Source organism: Scomber japonicus, chromosome 6 (assembly GCF_027409825.1).
Source record: "Scomber japonicus isolate fScoJap1 chromosome 6, fScoJap1.pri, whole genome shotgun sequence".
In the NCBI taxonomy this organism is placed as follows: Eukaryota; Metazoa; Chordata; class Actinopteri; order Scombriformes; family Scombridae; genus Scomber; species Scomber japonicus.
The window spans coordinates 23,280,210-23,302,227 of record NC_070583.1 but is presented as its reverse complement, the minus strand read 5'-3'; the positions used below and the strand labels follow the sequence as shown (position 1 = coordinate 23,302,227).

Here is a 22,018-nt window from a genome sequence, read left to right as displayed (position 1 = left end):
GCAGCATAAGTCTTTAGAGACTTGTTAGGACAGCCTGATAATAATGAATTACAGTAGTCCGGCCTAGAAGGAACAAATACATGGACTAGTTTTTCAGCATCATTTTGAGACAGGATATGTCTAATTTTTGCAATATTACGCAGATGAAAGGACAAATCCGGATCAAATAGATCAAATCTTAGGTTCCTTACAGTGGTGCTGGAGGCCAAAGTAATGCCATCCAGAGTAGTTATGTCATTTGATAGTGACTTTCTAAGGTGTTTAGGGCCAAGCACAATAACTTCAGTTTTTTCTGAGTTTAATAACAGGAAGTTGCAGGTCATCCAGGCCTTTATGTCCTTAATGCATGTTTGTAGTTTAGTGTTAGTTTGGTTGATTTCATTTGGCTTTATTGATAGATATAATTGGGTATTATCTGCATAACAATGAAAATGTATTGAGTGTTTCTGAATAATGTTTCCTAACAGAAGCATATATGAGCATATATGAGTCTGTGAAAATGATTCAGTGACCTTGTGGGTGGAAAAACACAATCAGCAACTTTAAATCCAAAGAAGAAGACTGTGACTCTTACACAAGGTGAGATATTAGACTGGCAATTCTCCTGCACACTGACAGGTGAGGTGAGTCATAACTGCTCAACTGTCTCACACAGACACAACACATCTCTACTCTGCCTGTTTAAGAACACATTTTGTTTAGTCCTTGATATCAAATTGTGAGTGTTTATGTAGACGAGCAGACTTGTTGGTTTACACTTGTATGAATTTGAATGTACACTTAAATGTTAGATGATTGTAGCACAAAATAAAGTGTTGGAAAGTACTTTAACTCAAGCACTGTTCTTAAGTACAATTTTGAGGTACCTGTACTTGACTTGGTTACTTTCACTTCATGCTTCTTTCTACTTCACTACATTTTTGAGACGATATGGTGCTTTTTGAACCACATTCATTTATTTTGCACCTTTATTAACTTGTTACTGATTTTACACACAAAACATATGACTGGATTATACAGTAAAATATAATATAGAGATGAATAGAGATGAAACTACCAAACTAAAAGTATATAAAGTAAAACATTTAAAAAACAAAACCATGATCTTGCCCATCTACATGATTAAAATGCTGCTTACTGTACATTAAAAGGCATATTTTGCATAATAGTAATTTTATTTTAAGTATATTTTGGGTAAAATTATTAATGCAGTATGTTTAACAGAGTGCTTACTTTCATTTAAATAAAATATCTGAATACTACTTAACCCTTTGATCAAACATATCACTTTTATACTATTTAATGAAAACCTCTTTATATATGGTTATGAAAAGGTACATGGGAGATCATTTCATAATAAACACTAATCATTAAACAAACAGCTGAGGCTTATCCTGTGTGCAATTATTCGCAAGATGTATTTTAATAAGGAACCTGGCTCAGTGGGCAGTAGTTGGATATTGCTTATATGCTCACTGTTCACTGTAATGATTATCAAAAAGGAGAAAGTTCAATGAGTTGATGAGTGATGTATGCTACTACTGAGGAAAAAGGTCAAGCTGCTCCTCCTGTTGAAGTGAGCTATTCTGTGTGTCAGTCTAGTGTGGACTGTATCTTACACCATAATAAAAAAAAAAGATGAAAAATATTGACTTTTTCTAGAAACAGTAACTCTATTGTATCCACTTCAACTCAGGTACATCTTCTGAGGGTTCATAGATAGTTCACCGGGACTATGCAGAGGCAAACTTCAAATCTAGTAGCTTGTTCTGAGAGCACTCACAGCCGCAACGAAGCAAAGCACTGACTGAATCAGGTTTTTATTTAGTAAATGATGCAGTCACAGGTGTTTCAGGAGATGTCAGAAAGGCTCAAAATGAATTTCTGAAAAGGAACTCGCAATAGGGAAATGTTGAGTGTGAAATCCAAACAATGGCAGGATTTGCATGACAGATCGCTCAGTGATGACCAGCGTCTCAGCTGAAATCATCCCTCTGACACTTGAGCTCCAACAGAAAATCCCTTGAGAACAGCAGGCGTGAGTAATGACCTCTTACAAAGCCTTAAGATTTCATATCCATCTGGCATAAGAACCATGGTTTGGCTGAAAATGCCTTGAAAGCAACCCAAATGTCACAAACCAAGGCTTGATGGACTGTACCTGTGTGGTAAAGTGTCCCCCCTCCCCCCATGCATCATGAATACATTGCAGTCATCTGTGTCCTCTCCGATTGTGAAATTAGCTGTGATAATGAGTCAGTGCAGGCTGGCAGCAAGGTCGAACTTCTCTGGCCATTAGAAATTACAATTATGTGCAAAACAGCGCTAATTTGGTTAGTGCATGGACAGAGTTCAACCTGAAAAATCAATATAAGAGCAGTGACCCCCAAGACCTCAACAATGTTCACTGTCCACAGAGAAATACATATTTTTAGATTGTATAACAAAGCAGGGGACTGACTTCACTGGGTTCTGCTTGACAACACAGTCTCACAGTCAAATGCAAAAGGGAGGCTGCTGAGGTGGCAGAAATGAAAGTATATTCTGCCTTGCCTTTCAAATGTCTTTTGGTAGACACATTTATGATTTCTGAGCTATAATTTGAACAGAACAAAACTTGCTCTTGAATATTAAGTCATTTCATACGTTTCTTGTATTCCAATGACTTGACGTCAGTGCAACCTCAGCTCTGTATGTCAGAGTAAGGACTGCGGCACTCTGCTCGTTTTGAGCCTACCGATTTCTATTTGTCCTAGATCGAAAAGAACGAATTTGCTCGAGCCTGTGAAAGCCTGCACATATTCGGACGCCCACGCAGAAACCCAGCCTCAGAGAAAATAGGGGCAGCTGATCCGATGTGAGCTAATTCATTCAGTCATTGTATGTCCCCTGTCAAAGGCTGGTCCCCACAGGCCAGCGCAACATCTGGATGTGTCCCCTGTGCACTGTCTGCATGGCTTTCATGTTGCTCTCTGAGGGCCAAGAGTCTGCTCAGTCTGCTGAGTCCACCCTGTTTATTTTTGCATTCATGATTGACACATTTCACCATTACTAGGCAGGATACATTTGGACAGCCCCACAGTATATAAACTAGTGTCCATATTTTGAGGGGCTCTCTCTGGTGAGTCCTCATGAATTGTGAATGTATATATCGAAGAGCTGCCAAAACATGTCCATGTCATCTCAATGCGCATTACATTTCTTTCTTCTGTACTCTATCTCCTCACAGTGGTCATAACTTACCCAGATAACACATTAACCAGTGAGTGGAATTAAAGCTCCCTGTTGCGTTCAGACCCTTTATTGAGACATTAAAACAAAAGAGGAAATTGATTAACAGATGATGCCCTCAGCATCCAACATCATTTTGATGGAAACCATATGTAATTCATTTATTTCCATCTTGCACCATGAAAATAGAAAGTGTCAGTAATCCTCAGGGAGATTTAAACTATGTGCAAGGGAAGGGCAGTAATCTTATAATCCTCTGTAATGTCGTAATGGTCTCTCAAAGCTTATCTAAACTAAACTAACTTTCCCGGTGGAATTCAATCACACATACAGATGGACCATAAAAAATAATGAGACTACAGCTCCCTGAGTAATTCAAGTCTTGTCTGCTGCCGCTTCAATAAAAAAAAAAACGACATTTCCAATTAAATTAAGTCCCATGTTGTCATATCAAAGGAGTGATCTATAAACACTTTTTCAGATCTGTGTACAATAACAATATAAATACATACATCAAAATTTTCACTGCAAAATAAAATATTTGCTTGTTAGATTTACAAAACTACAGAAAAACAACGAATAATCACAGTTCTTTGCAACAAAATAAACCTGGATCTTTGATATTTCATATCCTAGTAGTAAAATGTCAAAATGCAGATTTGTCCACTAAAATAAACACACCTTGGAACAATTGGTAAGAAATTGTCACAGCTTCAATGTAACACTATTAGCTGACTAAAGCCGGAGCTGAAGCAGGAGGTGACTGGATCGGCTGAAGGAACTCTGAGGTGAAGACGGCCTCTGCGTACTCCTCTACAACGTCCTGAAACTCTGATGCCACGTCAGCCAGAGCCTCCGACAGTAACTCCTCCGCCAAGCTGAAGGACAACAAGGAACAACAAATATAAAAGGATATTAGAGAGAGGAAGTTTTGATATTTTCCTCAAAATCATCCTGCAGAGACTTTCACTCACTTCTGAAAGTTAAACATACACATACAAACTTTGATTTAAAAAAGGCAACCCTTTCCTCAGAAAAACATTTGAAACAATGAAATTGTGAAACTGTTAGACTTATGTCACAACTATCTTTTGCAGAAGTAGAGTGCAGAGTGTGATTTATATTTATTTTATTTCTCCTGCCTAAAGATCAGAGACTACACCCTTTTAAAACAGCTTGATAAAAAGGTAAAGGGGCATGGACATTACAGCATATGTACATAACCTAAAAAGAGCCCTATTCCTGAGATTTCAGGAGATCTCCAGAAATGCAAAAGGTACAATTAAAGCAGGTTTTCCCTCACTGGTGTGTGTCTGTTGACTTTCAGTGCTGGACATGAAAAACTTGTGATTGGTGAATGATTGGTGTGCAGCACCTAAATTTTAGTGTTTTGATCATTATCTAGGTCAACTCACAAATGAGTCGGAGACATGGAAGATCTGCATTACAAAGACAAGCAACAAAACAATCACAGTAATTGTGTGTTGTTGAGCTATTTGTAGCTTTCTCTAAACTCAGTGACACAGAGTGAGGAATCTACCATCATGTATTGGGAACAGCTATTATGAAATGTTTTTAACACTACTGCTAAAAGGTATGCTAGCTCACCTGAATGACTCCTCATATTCTGTATGTTTGATAGTAGAAATATAATGAAACCACAAAAACAAAATTAGCTTTCAGTTAATACGCACAAGGAAATGTTCAACATAAGTGTTCAGAGAATCAGGAAAACATAAGTTTATCATTCAGCTGTGCTTTGCCTTGTTTTTACTCACTCATCTGTTCACCAAGCTGTCAGGAAAAATGCTTCAAACTAATTCAAACGAAGCTTAAGATAGCTTGAAGTGTATATATTTTCTGGATGTTTTTCACCGGCTGTGCTGAAGTTTTGCTCTTTTTTGTGTGTGCAAACAATCAGTTAGCAGACTGAATGAATGAATAAGATCCTCCAGGCCGTATGGATTCACAGCAACACTAGGCTGCTCATTACCATCTCATCATACGGATAGGTATCTGCACTGTGTCAGAATAGCAGGGGGTGTACATGCTTATATGTATATATTGTCTCTCCAAAAACAGAGATAATTGGATGCCTTCTCTTCATATAGGCGTCTTTTCTCCCTAAATACAGAAAAACAGAAATCCATCTCTAGGAGACTTATTTTCATTGATGCAGGATTGATAATGAGCCAGTGACAAAATCAGTCAGAGCCCAGGGATGGGACTGGGTAGCAGTTTTCAGCTCTGACTTTAAGCAAAACAACTTACTGAGCTGTTCCCACTCCACTGCAGAGGGACCAAAAATGCATTTTTAAAGACCGCCTTAAAAATCCCTTTTAAGAGATTCGGACTAATCTATCAAGCAAATTGACTCAGTATGTTCACAACGATGAGAGGGCGTTATCTGCATTCTGCATTGCAGCAACTTAAGAATTCTGTTAAGTATGCAAATCTGTGAGTGGGAGAGGACGAACAACGGTAAATACTCTGCACGATCCTCCCAGAGTGAGCAAGTTGTATCAGGTAACAACACACGGGGGCAAATGAGAAGGAAGCAAGGACAAACTGGTATGTGATTGTTAATACATAGAGCAAATATTTTTTTATAAAACCTCAGATATATAAAAAAAAAATGTGTGAGATTCACTGTTAGCACTGTTTCACTACAAATCCTGTCAACCAGAGGGGAATGAAGATCATAAGAATCCCTTCTTTGTTGGTTTTTTACCTGTCAGTGATGGCCCAGGGGTTGAAGCTACCGACAGCCTCATGAGCCACAATGCGTAGGTAGGCCTCGTAGTCTTCCCTGTATCTGCGGATGCTTCTCAGCATGCTGCCTGGCACAGAGATAACAGTCCCTGTGTTCCTCTCCACTGGACCCGGAAAAATCTTGCTGTGTCTTGTCCGCTGCTCTTCTTGTGATGCCTCCTCTGTGAAGCTGTTCTCAGAGAGGATACTGTGTCTGAGGAAACACAAGAGGATGCTCATGTCGCGAGGCACTACACCTTTTCATTACCTTGACCATTCACACTGTATGAGCTCGGGTAAAGCGCTTCTGATGGCTGCGGCTGTGGAGAAAGGGCAAACTAAATTATTGACGAGTGAGTCAGAATGGACTACAGAGTTGTGATTGAACAGAATTACAACGCTCAAGACGATGAATTTAGGAGAGATGTCAGCATGCGGGCCAGCTCCCTTGCCTATCCCTTGCTTAGAGTGAACAGGGGCTCAGCTGGGCATTGCCATAGTCTGGCTTTATAATCCTCTCTGCTTGGACAAATCAGCCTGGCTGTTGCGACGGCGCTCTTGGTGCTATATTTAGTGTTGCAGCAGTTCCCACAGCAAAGTGCCTCTCTATTGTGCTCCTCAGCCTCAGCTGAACTTGTTTCTGTTTTGACTGTAGGGGCTGCAAAACACAGGTTGGCCATAAATATAAAAATGCCAACATAGTCGAATTGGCTTTGAGCCCGACGTGGAGAAATGAAAATACATCATCTTGCAAAAGCACCCACACTTTTTGGGCCATGTTCAGAAATGAAAACCATCCAGCCTACCTTTACTGTGAATAAACATCATTCAGTCACTGGCAAAAAAAGATCTTCAAGTGGAAAATTTGTTTTTTATATTAATTTGTGAAATGGTGATACAAGTATAAAAGTATAAAAATAAAATAAATCCCCAGAAACCAAATGTTACAAAAGTGTTAGTGGTTAGCTCTCACTCTATTTAGCCCTATAATGATCCATTAGGGGGCTACAAGACAAGTGACTGTAGCAACTATTTCAATAAATCTGTGTGACAGGTAACCACAAAAAACACCGTCAACCTCAAGCACCTACACCATGTCCTGCTCAGGAAATACACAAACAATAAAGATGAGCAATATCAACAATTAGTGAAATCACCTCAAGTGACTTTCAAGTTTGTTTTCTCCTTTCTCTACAAAAGCTCTGGTCATGTATCCCCTGGGAAACAGAGGACCTGGCAAATGAAAGCGGCATATGTGATATATCAAAAGGGGACGCAAGCTGTGCTGAAGCAGAGTTGGACAAAGCCAAATGTGGCTTAGAGATAGTAGGAGTTGATTCACTACAGAGAAGCCCTTTACAGCTTTAGAGAGAAGCAGGAAAGATCAATTATATGGGAAGGAGGTGGAGGTCAAGAAGTGTGGAGAAAAATGTATGGATGGTTACAATAGTGTTCTTTACGTGGTAAAACTGTCTATTTAATGTATTTGAATCAATAAAGTCATTGTGTGTGGGAGGTGGAAGTCATCACAATGAACAAGCAGCCATCTACTGTGTAACACATGGCTTAGTAAGAAGAAAAAAAAAATACATGAAAGGTTTGCTGAGTGGGTCTTTCATCTTTCCATCAATTTGTTTGACCTGCTGATGGAGCTGCGGTGGGTCAGTCAGCATTAGCCAAGGTGGGGAGGCGGAGGGGGGGACAATCATGGTCTGGGTCTGCGCTCCTCACCATGGATACAAAAATCTTATCTAACGCTCTGCTGATGTTTTCAAAGATGAAATCTCTCTCACCCCATTGTCTCAGTGGTCCTTTGATAGGACCCGCACAAGAGCACAAGCACAAAGAGAGCCAGGGTAAAGAATAAAAGATGCTGTTTTGGAAATACTTTTCAAGAGGACAGTGCCCGTGCTATGTTTGGTGAGAGATAACAGGGTCGTTAAAATACTGAAATAATCACGTAAACACCTGCAAGCCCAGGAAAAAGTGAGCTAAAATACTGTCAATACGAGGAGAGGCATCCTGCTGATTTAAATGGCAACTGAATAGTAATGGTAAAAAACAGCCATAAATAATACAATAAGTAATGATGACACCCTCCAAATCAGCTGAGAGTAATTCTCTTGAAAATTGCATTCTCCCATCTGTCTTCCACTCTCTCCTTTCCTTCCCTGGATAACAGCATCTAAATTTTAGAAAACAAAATCAGAGAAGCCATTACCAGTAACAGTCTGCCAGTGTCCTTTAGTCGTGAAACAATGCAATCAAAGAAGATTCAAGTGATAGACACACTGACACTCTCTGCTTTTGTAAACTGTGTCATTGTCACAGATTTTCTTTCTCTGTGTGTTTTGAGTGAGCATGATTCTGTTTACCAGCTGACGGCGGGGCCTGATGTGCCTCTCCAGGCTTTTGCCTTCATGGGAGCTGATGCAAGTGCTCTTTTAAACGGCTGCTCGGTTTGCTGTACGAGCAACGTGAGAGCAGAAGTTCATCAATGTCATCAATAATTTTCCACTCTGGCTTATCCAGGTTTTCCTCTCTCCTAGAACCCATCATACTGTGTTTACTGCACATACTGTTCATTATGTGAACTGCTGGCACTTATACAAGAATTATAACTAAAGTGAAGCTGGATATGGTTGTGAATACCTGAGAATGGTAAGTGTTTATCAATATAACATTTTTCATTATATGTACAATTATTCCATGATGGGTTTATAGTATTGTCTGGGTCCTCTCTCTTCCACATGTTTTCTTGCAATAATTTCTTCATTTCAGCATAAAGGTGAGCCGTGTACATAATTGCAGCTCATTTCTTTAGGCTGCACAAATGTCAAATGTCATTTCACAATTACCTCAAGGACCACTATATAACTCAAATCCTATTACTTCCTATTGAAGGCCTACGCATTCTGACATGTCCTCAATGAAGGATACATGTTGACATTACATCAGCAGGAGCATTCAAGAGGATTCAGTATGCAGCTCGCAACAAAGCTAGGATAGGTCAGTTCAAGGACATGTTTACCATTTTTTGATGCAGGTTCTGCATTTGTTTTTTCTTCCATTTACTTAAGTGATATAGAATGTGTCATTTTCCCCTGCCTCATTGCAACACAAGCTCAGATCAGTTTACAAAGCAATATTTTCACCCCAAAAGACAGCTCTATAAAACAGAATGCCTTCTAAACACAATTTCTTTTTTCATTTTAACACCAAATGACTCCTTACTTCCAACTTTATTACCTCCACAGGGTCTAAGTACTGAGGAAATGGTGCTATTGTCCATCTATAACAGCTAAAGGAGGAAAAGCTTGACAAACACTAAATCTGCTTGTAGTAAGATTTAGATAAGTTTTATCTTTACTGGCTTCATCTATCAGTCAGTCATTTTATTACATGTGTTCACAATACATTCTTGTACTGTTAACTAAAATTTTCCTTAACCACTTGGCTGTGAAAATTAAAATCAATCTTTTTTTTTTTTCCTGACTCCTGAATCGGTTTAGCCTTCATTCAGAGGAGGTGACTAAAGTGTACAATGTATTAGAAACCGATATATGTATATTTGTTCCTTTTTTCTTAATTCAAGTTTAATATCTATGCACATGTTTTTATGTCGCATGTTTAAAAAGAAATTATAGTTATTTATAATTATTAAATTCCCAATTATATTTTACAGTTTAAGTTAAACTGTAAAATATATAATATATTGGCCGATATATATATGTCAATATTATAGTTTTTGTACTCCCTAAATTCATCAACATCCAACGCAAAAATCCATTACTACATTGGAAAGCAATCTTAGAGAGACAAAATATTCTGTCTGACAGTTTTCATATAGATAACATCCATCCGTACAAATAAAGTTGTTATCTTGTGTTGAGTGCCCTATCTTACCGTTTCATCACTGAACAAGAACAGCCGTGGAGAATGTAATGCAATAGAGATTCTGTGATGCACTCGGCATAATCTGTCGGTCGGCCGACAACTAAGCCACATCTCCATGCTACTGAATTCCTCTGTCATTATTGGGATTGTGTTAATGTACTGACAAACAAAAAACCAATAGTATCTGCTCCTACATTCACTTAAAACCAGACTGCTGCAACGATTAATCAATTAGTCGGTGATGTCACCCTGTTATATAATGGCACTTCACCACATATGACACTCACACCTATATACAATTCATTTAAGTTACTTTGTAGTGATTAGTTTTTACTTTGACATTTTTTCATTGATCAGTGTCACAAAATTGTAATTATATCCACCATGACTCAGATGAAAAGGTCCATTAAGGTTCCAATACTTCATAAAGGCACTCTAATTTAGAATGAAGATAAAAGTTCACCTGACAGGCATGTCTCTTTTTTATCCAACAGGGAGTTTGAAAACAAATGTGCTGGCATTTCTCAAATGACTGTTCCTATAAAGAAGCTTCACAGTTGGACACCTCTGAAAAACTAATAAGTAATGGAAAATCATAACAACTCTTCAAAAAGATGAGACAGCAAATAGCGGACTTGCTTGTGTTACTTTTTGCCAGAAAATAGAGCTATTACTTGATGGATGTGTTAGGAAATCAGTGAAAGATGAGTCACAGGCACAGGGGATCTGAAAACAACATTTCCATTGAGGGAACTGTACCTCGGGCACTTTGAGACTGACCAACTTTAATTTGCTAATGGTACTGCTTGAATTTGTTAGAAGCAGCATCCTGCTGCCTTGTCTATGTCAACAACTTCTATCCCTCCACTCTCTTTTCTCTTCCTTCCAAGTTCCTCATTAATTTAAGCAGTGCAGCAGCTGCAACCAAAGCCCTGGGCAGTGGAGGGTCTCTCTGTGGAGTCTTCTGCCGGAGTCAGGAATAGACTCTGCCCAGGGTACGCTAGCCACAGAGTGAGTTTTGTGGGATGAGTAAGGCCTCCCAGTGGGAGAGCAATTATAGGGCAATGACACATCATGCGGGAAAAAAACACTAACTGTGCATCGTAGGAAAAACATTAACCACTTCACTTTTCATCCTGTCCAGAGCCCTAATTAAACTAATAGTGAATGACTTCCTGTGACGGGTGTTTTTGTGGATCTTATTAGAGCCACAAAGACCAGAGGCTGTCTTTATCTGCTGCTCAGTAGATTTCTTTTTCTCATAAAAACTGACCTAGACTTTCAAATAAATCAAATTCATTTGTGTATGAAGCTTTTCTTTATATTTACTTTTTGCCTATAATATATTATTCCAAATTTTTCTATGTCATATAGGAGGGTCTTACATGGGTTTCAGATTTTTATTCTGTAAATCCGTTTAATATGGAACACACTGTGTACTAGAAAAGTGCTATATAAATATCATATTTTCAAAGAGTTTTATCTCATAATTTCATGCAATCATTCATTATTATGCTGGAGCAATAATAACTTATAATTTCAGCTGAGACTTATAATTTCAGCTCAAAAGATTGGGAGGGAAGTTATATAGGTCAAACACTGATACTGCACTCCAGTTAATATTCCAGCAAATTTCCTTACTGCCTCTTTGAGACAAATAAAACAGCAAGGAGAGAAAGGCATCAGATAAATGTGAGAAATAAAAGTGATTTGAGTGTAAAAAAAGGGTAAAGGACATAGTAACCCACCCAGTCTCTACAGGATTCTCTAGGACAATATCAGCTGCAGAGCCCTGTCTCAACACTGGTCTTGTGAGCCTAATTGGCAGAGGAGAGGCTGGCCTGGAGCCCGAAACATTGCGCTGGGGTTCTGCAAAGAATAGAAAGGAAGGGGAGGGGATGGCAGTGGTAGTGTATGTCAAGAGGGATGGGGTGGAACAGGGGACAGACAGAGAAAAAACAAGAGGAGCACACAGTGAGAATGACAAGTATTTGGTTATCTCAGTTGTAGCACTGTCTCCATCTACAGGAGACGAGAGGAAAAATTATCTGAGCGCAGTTACAAATGATCAACAGGAGTGTATTTTAACACAAAGGCAGATCAGTCAGTGTTTGTACCTGCTGGTCCTGGTCGGTCCCAGTAAAGAGGGTCTGAATAGGTGATAGAAGCAAACCGTCTCCTCACTTCCTCTTGATCTTTCTGCTCAGGCACACAGAGAGAAACACATTTATAAACATACTGTCCACCTGCCTGCAGTGAGCCATGTCAAACAGACTGAACATCATAATCAAGGCATAATCAGTACACAGCACCAGACCAGAGCTGTCATAACAGCTCACTATAAATAACAAACCGATTGCTGGCAACCTTTCGGGGTCCACGGTGACCTTTCGGTCGTAGACCTTTCTGTAGGGCGGCTCTCACCTGTATCTCCTCCATGCGAAGAAGCATACTCTCTAGGGTGGGGGCCTGCAGCCTACACTCGGCTATGCTTTCCAATTCTCTGTCTGCCTCAGTCACCCACGCCGCCCGCGCAGTATCCTCCAACAGATCTTCCAGAAGGGCTTCACTCAGCTGCTCAGCGCTCTCTGCTGCCTGTGAAGGACAAAATTCAGCACAACAGAAAACACAAAAGGTAAATATTGGACCCAATTGTAAAATTTGGAAGTCCTTGTTGATTTAGTGAGTCCAAAAGCCATTATTCATTATTTATTAAATAGCAGGGCCAATTCTCCTGTCTCCCGTGAATTATTGGCAACAGTAGCATGGCTCACCCTCTGTGCAGCCTGCTCAGACAGTCTATTCCTTAGTGAGGGGCTAATCCTGTTCCTAGACTCAGCAATCTGCTGTGGAAACAGACAAATACAAGCTCAGTCTCATCACTCCAGAATAAACATAATTTACTCCTACTTAGTCCATAACAAAATAACACAGAAAACATGGCTCTATGCAGACAAGAGATACATCTTCCTACCTGCGCTTCATCCAGAAGAGGCTGAATTCGTTCTCTGGCCTCCTGCTCAGCTCGCTCAGCCCACTGAGTTGGCGAGACAACTTCAGACCTGTGAACCAAAACATACCCACATCGCAAGCTGTCAGGGAAATTATTTGGCTTAAAGCTGTTACTTAAAGAGTCTAAATGAGATGCTTAAATAAAATTTGCTGTACAGTTAAAGATAGTTAAATTAGAAAGAATTATTTTGAGTCATAAGGGCAAAACATATTCATTGAGTCATTTACACCACTGAAAAAGATTTAAGCCACTCTTTTCATGGATTATAATTAATCTAAACAGATTAAAATTGATCTTCAAACCTGATGGGCGTCTACACTAGAAAGCAGCCACAGCAGAGTAATTTTTGTTAGGCACTATGTGTACACTGCACAGAGCCAACCCCTGTTATGAGAACACTACAGTGACAATATATTGACTCTCTACAAGCGAGAGTGGTCCGCATTGTTTTAGCTGCCCAATGTCACCGAAAGGCCAAATGGAGAGGCTACAAGGAGAAGCTAAATGACTCAGCAAATCAGCAAGATAAAATGGAAGTAGAAATGAAAAATAATTGCCTGATTAAAATCTGTATTCTTAATTCAGTTTGTGGATCCAGTCATTTATTTCTCAGTTTAAAACTGCACTTTCAAATAGATCTTTAAATTCCATTTTATAGCTATGAATTAATTAATGTATTTTTCAAAAGATGAACTTATTAACTGTTTTATGTTGTTTTTGGAAACCCCTTTTTAATTTAAACTATTTATAGATGAATATTTAATTTATACATTATTTTTATAATTCCTCTTTACTCATAAAAATATCAAATAATGAATTATTTCGTCTATTTTTTATTGATTCATTAATTGATTTGTAAACTTATAACTTGTACATTTATTAATGCCTAATTTTTTTGTACAGTTAGAAATTCATGATGAAATTCTTTATTACTATTTCCATGACACTAGTGGTCCTCAATAAGAAATACCAGGGTGGAAATAATAATATTGACAATAATGCAATTCCATTCACGTTTTCCAGTAAGCCATTATGCACAAAATCATATGAGATGCAGCAGAAAATCAGAACCACTGGTTGAGCTGTATTTGAAAGAAGAAGAAGCATAAAGGACAAACCTCCCCAATTGCTTATGTAATGAATGCTTAATGGACCAAATGTTAACTGCTACCTCTGCAGTGTGTTTCTTTGCTGGCCTTGCAGAGTTTAACCATCCAATAACTAATTAGGCAATGCCTGGTGATCTATAGGAACATAAGCTTTCACTGGTGCTAAAGGGAGTGTTGCTGCAATCACAAGCTGCATTATTTCCTGTTTCTATTGTTTGTAGGTTATTGTGTCCTTGTTGTAATTCCCAATGTAACTGTTGATTAAACTGTGAGGCCTGGTGCACTGAATGGTATGGTAGATTACTGTGTGGATTACTGCCTTCGCTTAGCAGTGAGATTTATTCTTTTATTCTTTTTTAGAGGTGTTACTGGTGGAAAAATGTTTCTTTTTCATAAAAAAACCTAAATAGCAAAATCTTCATATGAGGCACAGATAATAATGGTGTTTAATATGGGCTGCTGAAGAGAACTCTGGTTAATATACCCATCCTGTCCATGTTGAGTTTAGTATAATTTGTCTCATTCAGTAGGAATCTTGGGAACTATTTTATTTCAAAGCAAACTTTAATTGCATATTTTTCTGTGAAGTTTAACATGTCTTGTCCTCATCTGTATAGAGATTGCAATTTAGGTACAGATAGATTGAAAAAAGTATTGATTTTTTGGCTAGATCTACTGTATACCCAACCATCAATTTCCATCCCTACAGATGAATTAAGTCTGCCAAAACCCTAATTTTATTACTACTGTACCTTAATCTTTGAATGCGTTCAGCCTCTTCTTGACTCAGCTGATTGAGCTCTTTCATTCTCTGCATTGTCATCTTATCCATCCAGGCTTTCCTGTACCGAGTCAGTAATCATCAAATGAAGCAAAATGCAAACTTAATTAGCATTTCACATAAATAACTTATAATCCCTATCTATAAAAATCATGCTGCTAGACCCTGATTAATTGGAAAGCACAATTGTAGTAATTAAGATTTGATTAAACAGAGACATATGTGGAACACTCAATCAATGAGGTACTTATAAGCACTAAAAACAGGCCAACTATTAATCACTCACAAAGAGAAATGGCCTCAATCTAGCAGGCACCTAGATTAATTTATTGGAAAGAATTAACTTTGAATTAGAATCAGAGCATTGCCCGTGGCCCTGAGCAAGTGGGGTCTGACACAGAAAGAATACAGAGGGAGGAATCATTAACATTTCTTTTCCCTAGATTCAACCCAGTTAGCCTTTTTTTTAATTTTGCAAGGTTGAAAAAAAAAACATGATTTAATTTATCTGTGGGGCAATAAATATTTCATTCAGACAGATCTGATAAGTTGAAAAAACTGAAATCAGGTTATAAAATGTGTAGGCAGTGAGCCTCACCTTAATGCTTCATTCTGAGCTTGTTTCTTCATTCCTGAGTCTAAAGTTGGCTCTTCTCCAAAACTGCCAGCCACCTGCTGCTTTGGAGGGCTTGGTGAGGGCTTCACAGGAGAGAAGAGACATCGAGGCTCTGGTCTCCTCCTCTGAGGAGATCTGTTGAGATTTATAACGAAGAGAAAACGACACACAGACACGCAGATGCATACTATATCAGTACAAGTTGGAAAAGTGGGAGAGGGGGATTTGAGCAGGCGGATATGGAGATGAAGGCCATTTTTATGCACATCAGACAGTCCTCCCTTGTGGCAGTGCCTACAAATGTTTAATTCAGTTCCATTTTATTTGAGTGTATGGCATATTAATCTAAACTGCATTACTGATTCATACTGGCTGCATATGGTTACCTTGAGATAAGAGTTTCAGACATCATAACAGCATAACCTTAGTTATGTAAAGACATTAATCATCTAGTGTGAGCTAAGAGTGACTGAGAGCAAAAACACTGTTGAACAATGGTGGGTTATGGTAGATCTAATGTGTCATCAGCTGTACGGATAGATAAAAAACATCACCTGTGCGGAGGAGGAGAGTGAGGCGATGCAGGCATCCAGGGCACAGAGGGCTCTTTCTGAGGGAGCTGGTTCACTCTAAGTCGAGAGGACACTGTAGGCTGCTGGAAGCCTGCATCTTGCATTTGATTATGCTATGAAAAAAAAAAAAATCACACCTCTTCCAATATAATACAAAGCACTTCTCATGCATTATATTCAGTGCAATATTCAACTTTATAGAAGTTTGGTAAACACCTTCATTATTTTGTCAGCTTTGCTCATCTCAGAGTGTAGCGCCCCTCCTTTTCTGTGGGTAGTGTTGGTCTTACATCGCCCCGGCTCTCGCAGCTCCCTCTGCTGGGCGAGACTCTCCAGGCCGGCCTTGAGCACCTCTGCTCTGCTCATGGGCTGGAGAGAAGAGGTCATTTTGGGCTTCTGTGACACCATTCTCCTACCTGCCAACACAAATAAGGAACGAAACCATTGATTTGCTTCCATATATACTGATTCAATGTTATACAGACAGAAACTACTTAATTGCTATGGTCATTTGTTGAACTATAGTAAGTCTTCAGCTTTGCTATTAAACACGAATATGTTTTGAACTAGCTTGGCTAGGGCATTGTGAGCTACAATGACATCACCAATTAGACAACTAGCCAGGACTCTTGACAATCAGATGGATCCCCACTGACTGCTGTTTAGGTGGTACATGGACACGGATGCTTGTTTCCAGGGAGAGCTAGATTGCAGCTCTAGCTCATTGTAGGTGTTTGTGTCCTCTCTACCACAGGATGCCTTTCAGCGCAACAGGAATCAGCAGGAGTTAACCGCTCACAAGGCTAAGCAACGGGGGACCGAGGGCCAGAGTTCTGCTCTTCAGTTCCTGTTTTTCCTTCACTTCTTCACGGCTCCTTATGAATTTTCAGCCAGGGTGCAGCCGTTTAAACACAGCCGGGGGCCCGAACACAACCGCACAAAATCACTCAGATGACCTCCAGACATACGGGAGACTAAGCGGTTCATCCTTCATCACACGGCATACATTCAATTTATTCTCTTGGCAGTTCCTACAGGCTTTGGCAGCAAGTACATCATTACCATTAGTAGGAAACTTGGAAGGAAAATACTTCATTTATATTGCATTCATCAGGCTAGACATTGTATTAATAGCTACTGTTGGTGAAGTTAGAAAGCAGAAAATGATTGATAGTTACACATGCACAAACTGATTTCTCAGGAGTAGAAAAACGTGATTTAATAGGTACAGTCAGTGCTCACCTCGAATATTTCTTTTGGGATTTGCTGGCTTGCGAGGTCCCCGAGCAATTGAGGTGCTGTGACCCTTGGGTGCACTTGTGGGTGACGTGCTGCGATGAGGAGACTTCCTGCGTGGAGGATATGCTTGGGCTTGCATCTTTTGCAGCATCTCTTGTTTATTGAGGGCAGAATCCAAAGTCTACGAGGAGCAGAGTGCAAAACACTCAAAACTTGGATTATACTGAATGATGCCTTCATGACATAAACTGCATATTTAGACAAGTGATATATATCAGTCAACAAACTAAACACTCTTCAGACCACATATCTATTTTTTAGTTTACTATACTATCAAAGTAAATGATGTAATCATCCTTTTTGTACATAATCCAGCATTTATTGGGGGACATTGGATTGGACAGGAACATAACCATAAGAATAATAAAAGTTGGTTAGAAATCCTTCACACTTGATAACAAACATTAGTCTATGACCCACAAACATGAGCACACACTTTGCATCTTCCCTTATGATGCTCTGCCAGATCTGTACTGCAGCCAACTTAACTTCCTGCATGCTTTGTTAGCTTTTTGCCTTCAGTCTGATCTTTCAGTGAGTGAAAATGAATTGGGCTGCCTAACTTGGCCCGTCAGGATTGCTGTTCTGCATATTGCCCTAAAATTGGAAGACTAAATTATATCTACATTTCACATCTGCTGTGCTGGAGTGAAGCCAAAATGATGAGAAACCCACAGTTGTCCAAATGCCTTTGATTTTACTGTACAGTACGCTGCTCACCTCCAGTTTCTGCAGGATGTCGAGGGCCGTTTCAGGCACAGCTGAACCCTGATCCACCTCTATCTTAGCTGAGCACAAAGAGAGCTGGCGAATAAGCTGGCCCAACTCTCTGTAATGAGGGGGGACCTTGCTATGAGATTGATCCGACAACTGGTGGATAACAACCTGCAAGGCCCTCAGTGTCCCCCGGTGGGCTGCTGCTAGCCTGTTTATTGCTGTGAACTGAGAGTTGAACGGAGAGTAAATCAGTTTACCATTGAGTAACATGTATTATGTATAATTAATGACTTTTGCTTAGCAGTAGCGCTATGAAATGTCCTTTTAACAAAATGAATCAAGTTCAATTTTTATAAGAAGGTGGGAATAATACTACCACATAGAACTGTTATTTGAACATCATGTTTCTACTTGCTGATTTGAGAAGAAAACAAACAGCTTTGTCTTTTATAATTTAAATGCCTGTCACAGAGACAAGCACAACTGATATAAGTGTGATTTATCAATAATTATCAACATTGCAACAAATGGCCCCAGTCCTACATAGCATTAAAGCTGTAACATACCTTTTTGGTGTCCCATGTTTTGTGGCTGCGTAGTGTCTTTATGTCTTCTTGTATCTCTTTTACCTATTTAATGACAATTTAAGATAACTGCGTTTGTAAAAACTGAGAAAATTTAAAAAGTCAGCGGGGTGATTTTTCAATTAAATGTGCCGCAGACTAAAATACCTGTTGTTGGAGAACATAGATGATACGTGCTGAGCGGGCTGCCTGCTTCTGCCTGCGTATCTCCAGCTTGTTTTGCTCATCAGGATCCAGTGGCTCCTTCATTTTCTCCCCTGTTGTTCAAATAAGTACACTGTAAAACTCTACTAGTGTTCTAATTGAAGAGTCTGATTACTGTGGTGGGTAAAGTGTGTGAAATTAAAAAACAATGTGATCAACAGTAAGACACAGGCCTTCTGTAGCGAGCTGTTTTTAGGGAATTACCGCTGTTAGCTAGTTGTTCGACTTTCTGGATGTAAACTTCCAGCTCATTTTGCAGCTTGTGGATCTCCTGGCTTAACGGAGCCTGCTGGCCTGCTCTTTCCAACGGCATTGGGCCAGGATCTTTGGTTGGGGGTGACTGGCCAACCCTTGGCGTGGGAGAAGCAAGACGCTTGTGGTATGCGTGCTCTGACTGTTTGGCTCCAGGTCGGGACGCCTTCTCCTTTGGACTGGAGGCTTTTAATTTAGTCTTACTTGGATTGGTCCCTAGCTCCTTTGAAGAGAAGAAAATAATCACTTTAGCCATTTACAGACAAAGTCTGAGCAGAGTCAGGAAGTATTAGGTCAGGGATGAATTACTTCCACGTGAGAGGTAAGTTAGATAATAAACTACAAAGTGTAAACTTTATGATTTTTGCAGATCAACTACCTGAAGTAGCTCTACATCACTCGTCTCAAAGAGGGAGACCTCTTGGGAAGGTCTGGCAGGAGATTGGTTCAGTGACACAAGGTGCCTCCGTCTAAGATCTCTCTTTGCCAGCTTAACTGCAGCCTGCAGCCTCTCCTCGGAGAGAGCAGTGAAGCTGAATGAGCTCCTGGTGCTGTCCCCATTCTCCCGCTCCTCTGACAGTGGCAGCAGTTTCTCAATCACAATGGGGGCTGGTAGATGTACACGGGTCGCACGGTTGCTGGTGCTTGCAGGCATGGCTTCATTGAACAACAGCTGTGGCGTGTAAGATGTCAATGTTATTATCAGTGTTGTATGTGACAGAAACAGACACTGTAATTGTCAATCATGCTTTTCATACCAATCTCTGACAATTGAATGCTCTGATTTTAGATTATTTTCATTATCAATCAATCTGTAGCTTATTTACTTGATGAACTGATTAGTGGTTTGGTTCAGAAAATGGTGAGAAAAGTTCAAGATGACATCTACATGTCTTATTTTGTCCTAACATACAATTAAAAAGCCAGAAAGCCAAGAAATTCAGTTTACTGCCATAGAAATCAGAAAATGTGAAGAGCTAGAATCAGAGAATGTGGATATTTTTTCTGAAAAAAAAAAGACTCAAAACAATTATTCAGTTATTAAAATAGTTGGTGATTGATGTACTATTTGACATTGATTACTTGACTGATCATTGCAGGTTTACTATCATTCACTTATTTTGAAGTCATGCAATGCCAATTTGTTTAGTACAACTAACCACTGCCAATCCAATTCAGTGTAATACAGTGTAATCATTTTAATCTATGTTTTATCTTGTATTTTACACCTGTTATTTTGTTTTCCCTTTTCTTTGTTTAACCCATGTTGTTTATTTTAACTTGCTCTACTTGTTTGCCCTTGTTTTATTGCTTTAAATGTAAAGCACGTTGAGCTGCATTTTATGTATGAAAGGTGCTTTATAAATAAAGTTATTATTATTATTATTAGTTTTATTAATACAACAGTCCTGAGATAAATCACAATAAATCCAAACGTCAAGATGGTAATAATAATAATAGTAAATGCAAACAAAATAAGAAATCAAGCAAATGGAATTAAATTTATAACATTAAAAGCATTACCACACTACAAAGCTATATACATGACCTGACTTATGGACTGTAAAAAATAAAAAGCTGTGCAAAACATGTCCTGAAGTAATGGTAATTAAACTGAAGTGCATTGTACTGTACTGAAATGTGCAATATTTAGTCTATGCTCACTTATAAGTGGACAAAATATGAGAAATACGTGATTAGTATCACTATTCAACAGCATCACATACTATAGTCCCCAAAATGGCCATACTGTCTGACATTAGTTGAATAAACACCTCTCAGTTTCAACTAAAATTCAACATTACAACCATCATGAAGGTTGAGTTTATTTAAGAGCTACTGCATTAGACCGAATTGGATTTAATTGGCGACTTTCACCCAAATGCGTCTGTGGCAGCTGTTGGAAAAAAAAGCCTAAAAGCCTATTCAGTTTTACTTGAATCAATACTCATCTGTGTTTATTATCTACGCTAAGCATTTACGAAAATTAAATTGTGCTCAGCAAGAAGCATTGAGCGTTTCTTATTGTGTGTAACAAGCCGTAACCTATTAATCGGCAGTGGAGCTACTGCCTATTTTGAGATTTTTATAGTTATCCTCGGTGGCCCATATTCAACCAATTAACCCATTTGCCATTGTGTACACAAAATATGTCGCCTGTTTAACTTAATGCGATGATATGATCATTTAATAAGGACAACTGCAACGAGACTCAGCGTCACCTCTACTCTTGACAAGCTACCATTTAAAAAGATTCATTTCAGAAAAATAAGCGAAGAAATATGAATGCGTCTAGTTGGTAACAGCGTTTAATTTACATAGTGTAAGACTAAAAGGGCCCGATGAATACTGTACTGAACATTGAATTTAAAGGCTTTAAGAAGGACACCTAACGTTATGTGTTCTGTTCGTGTTTCCAACAGCTGCTGTCACTATGACAACCACCACACAAGTCACCAGTTAACACGGTCACTCGTTACACCGAAACACCACAATGATGCTACAGCTGAATTGTTGTATTAATTGTGTTTGGTTTTACCTTGGTTTGGGACATCGCAGTGGTTAAATCTCCACCACCGCTGTGACCGTTTCGGGCAGAGCCTGAAACAACCCAGTCTTTTCCATGAATTTGCTGTCCTACTAAAATCGTAGGGCCAACCTGCAAGAACTGCGCAGTCATTATAGCAAAAGCAACTGCCAACTTTAGTCAAACTACCAAATAATTCATGACACTGTAAATGAGAGTTAGCAAGAGAAAGCTAACAACGCTCCTGAATTAAGAGTTAATCCCAAAGTCATTTCTACATCGTTTATAACCCCGTTGTTTTTACAGTCTATGTAGTCTATGTATTATAAATGATTTATGCATACACTGTCGCTAGCTAAACTTAAATGAAATATAGTAGCGGGTTAACAAACTTTCTAAATGACTGTCGAGGCTTATCGACAGTTTGAAACGCGCCATGACAACAGAGTCAGACCGCCGTAAACG

The 22,018-nt window shown here is 39.1% G+C and overlaps 1 protein-coding gene across 2 annotated transcripts; it reads right to left on the bottom strand.

Moving 5' to 3' along the window:
* Positions 1–2,484: 2,484 nt before the first annotated feature.
* kiaa0753 (KIAA0753 ortholog) lies at positions 2,485–21,610 on the bottom strand. 2 transcript variants are annotated; one of them, XM_053321265.1, is made up of 18 exons: positions 21,566–21,610; positions 19,406–19,699; positions 18,979–19,249; positions 18,718–18,827; positions 18,553–18,615; positions 17,990–18,211; positions 17,213–17,390; positions 16,187–16,386; positions 15,953–16,083; positions 15,381–15,533; positions 14,754–14,843; positions 12,854–12,941; positions 12,654–12,722; positions 12,304–12,474; positions 11,997–12,078; positions 11,628–11,748; positions 5,963–6,196; positions 2,485–4,109 (listed from the first exon to the last, which is right to left on the bottom strand). In XM_053321265.1, the coding sequence occupies exons 1-18, from the start codon at positions 21,578–21,580 to the stop codon at positions 3,959–3,961; spliced, it is 2,643 nt and encodes an 880-aa protein (XP_053177240.1). In that variant the 5' UTR covers positions 21,581–21,610; the 3' UTR covers positions 2,485–3,958. The 2 variants fall into 2 exon arrangements, with proteins under 2 accessions (XP_053177240.1, XP_053177239.1); XM_053321264.1 differs by having other exon boundaries at positions 12,654–12,725; positions 18,979–19,246.
* Between the last annotated feature and the right edge of the window lie 408 nt (positions 21,611–22,018).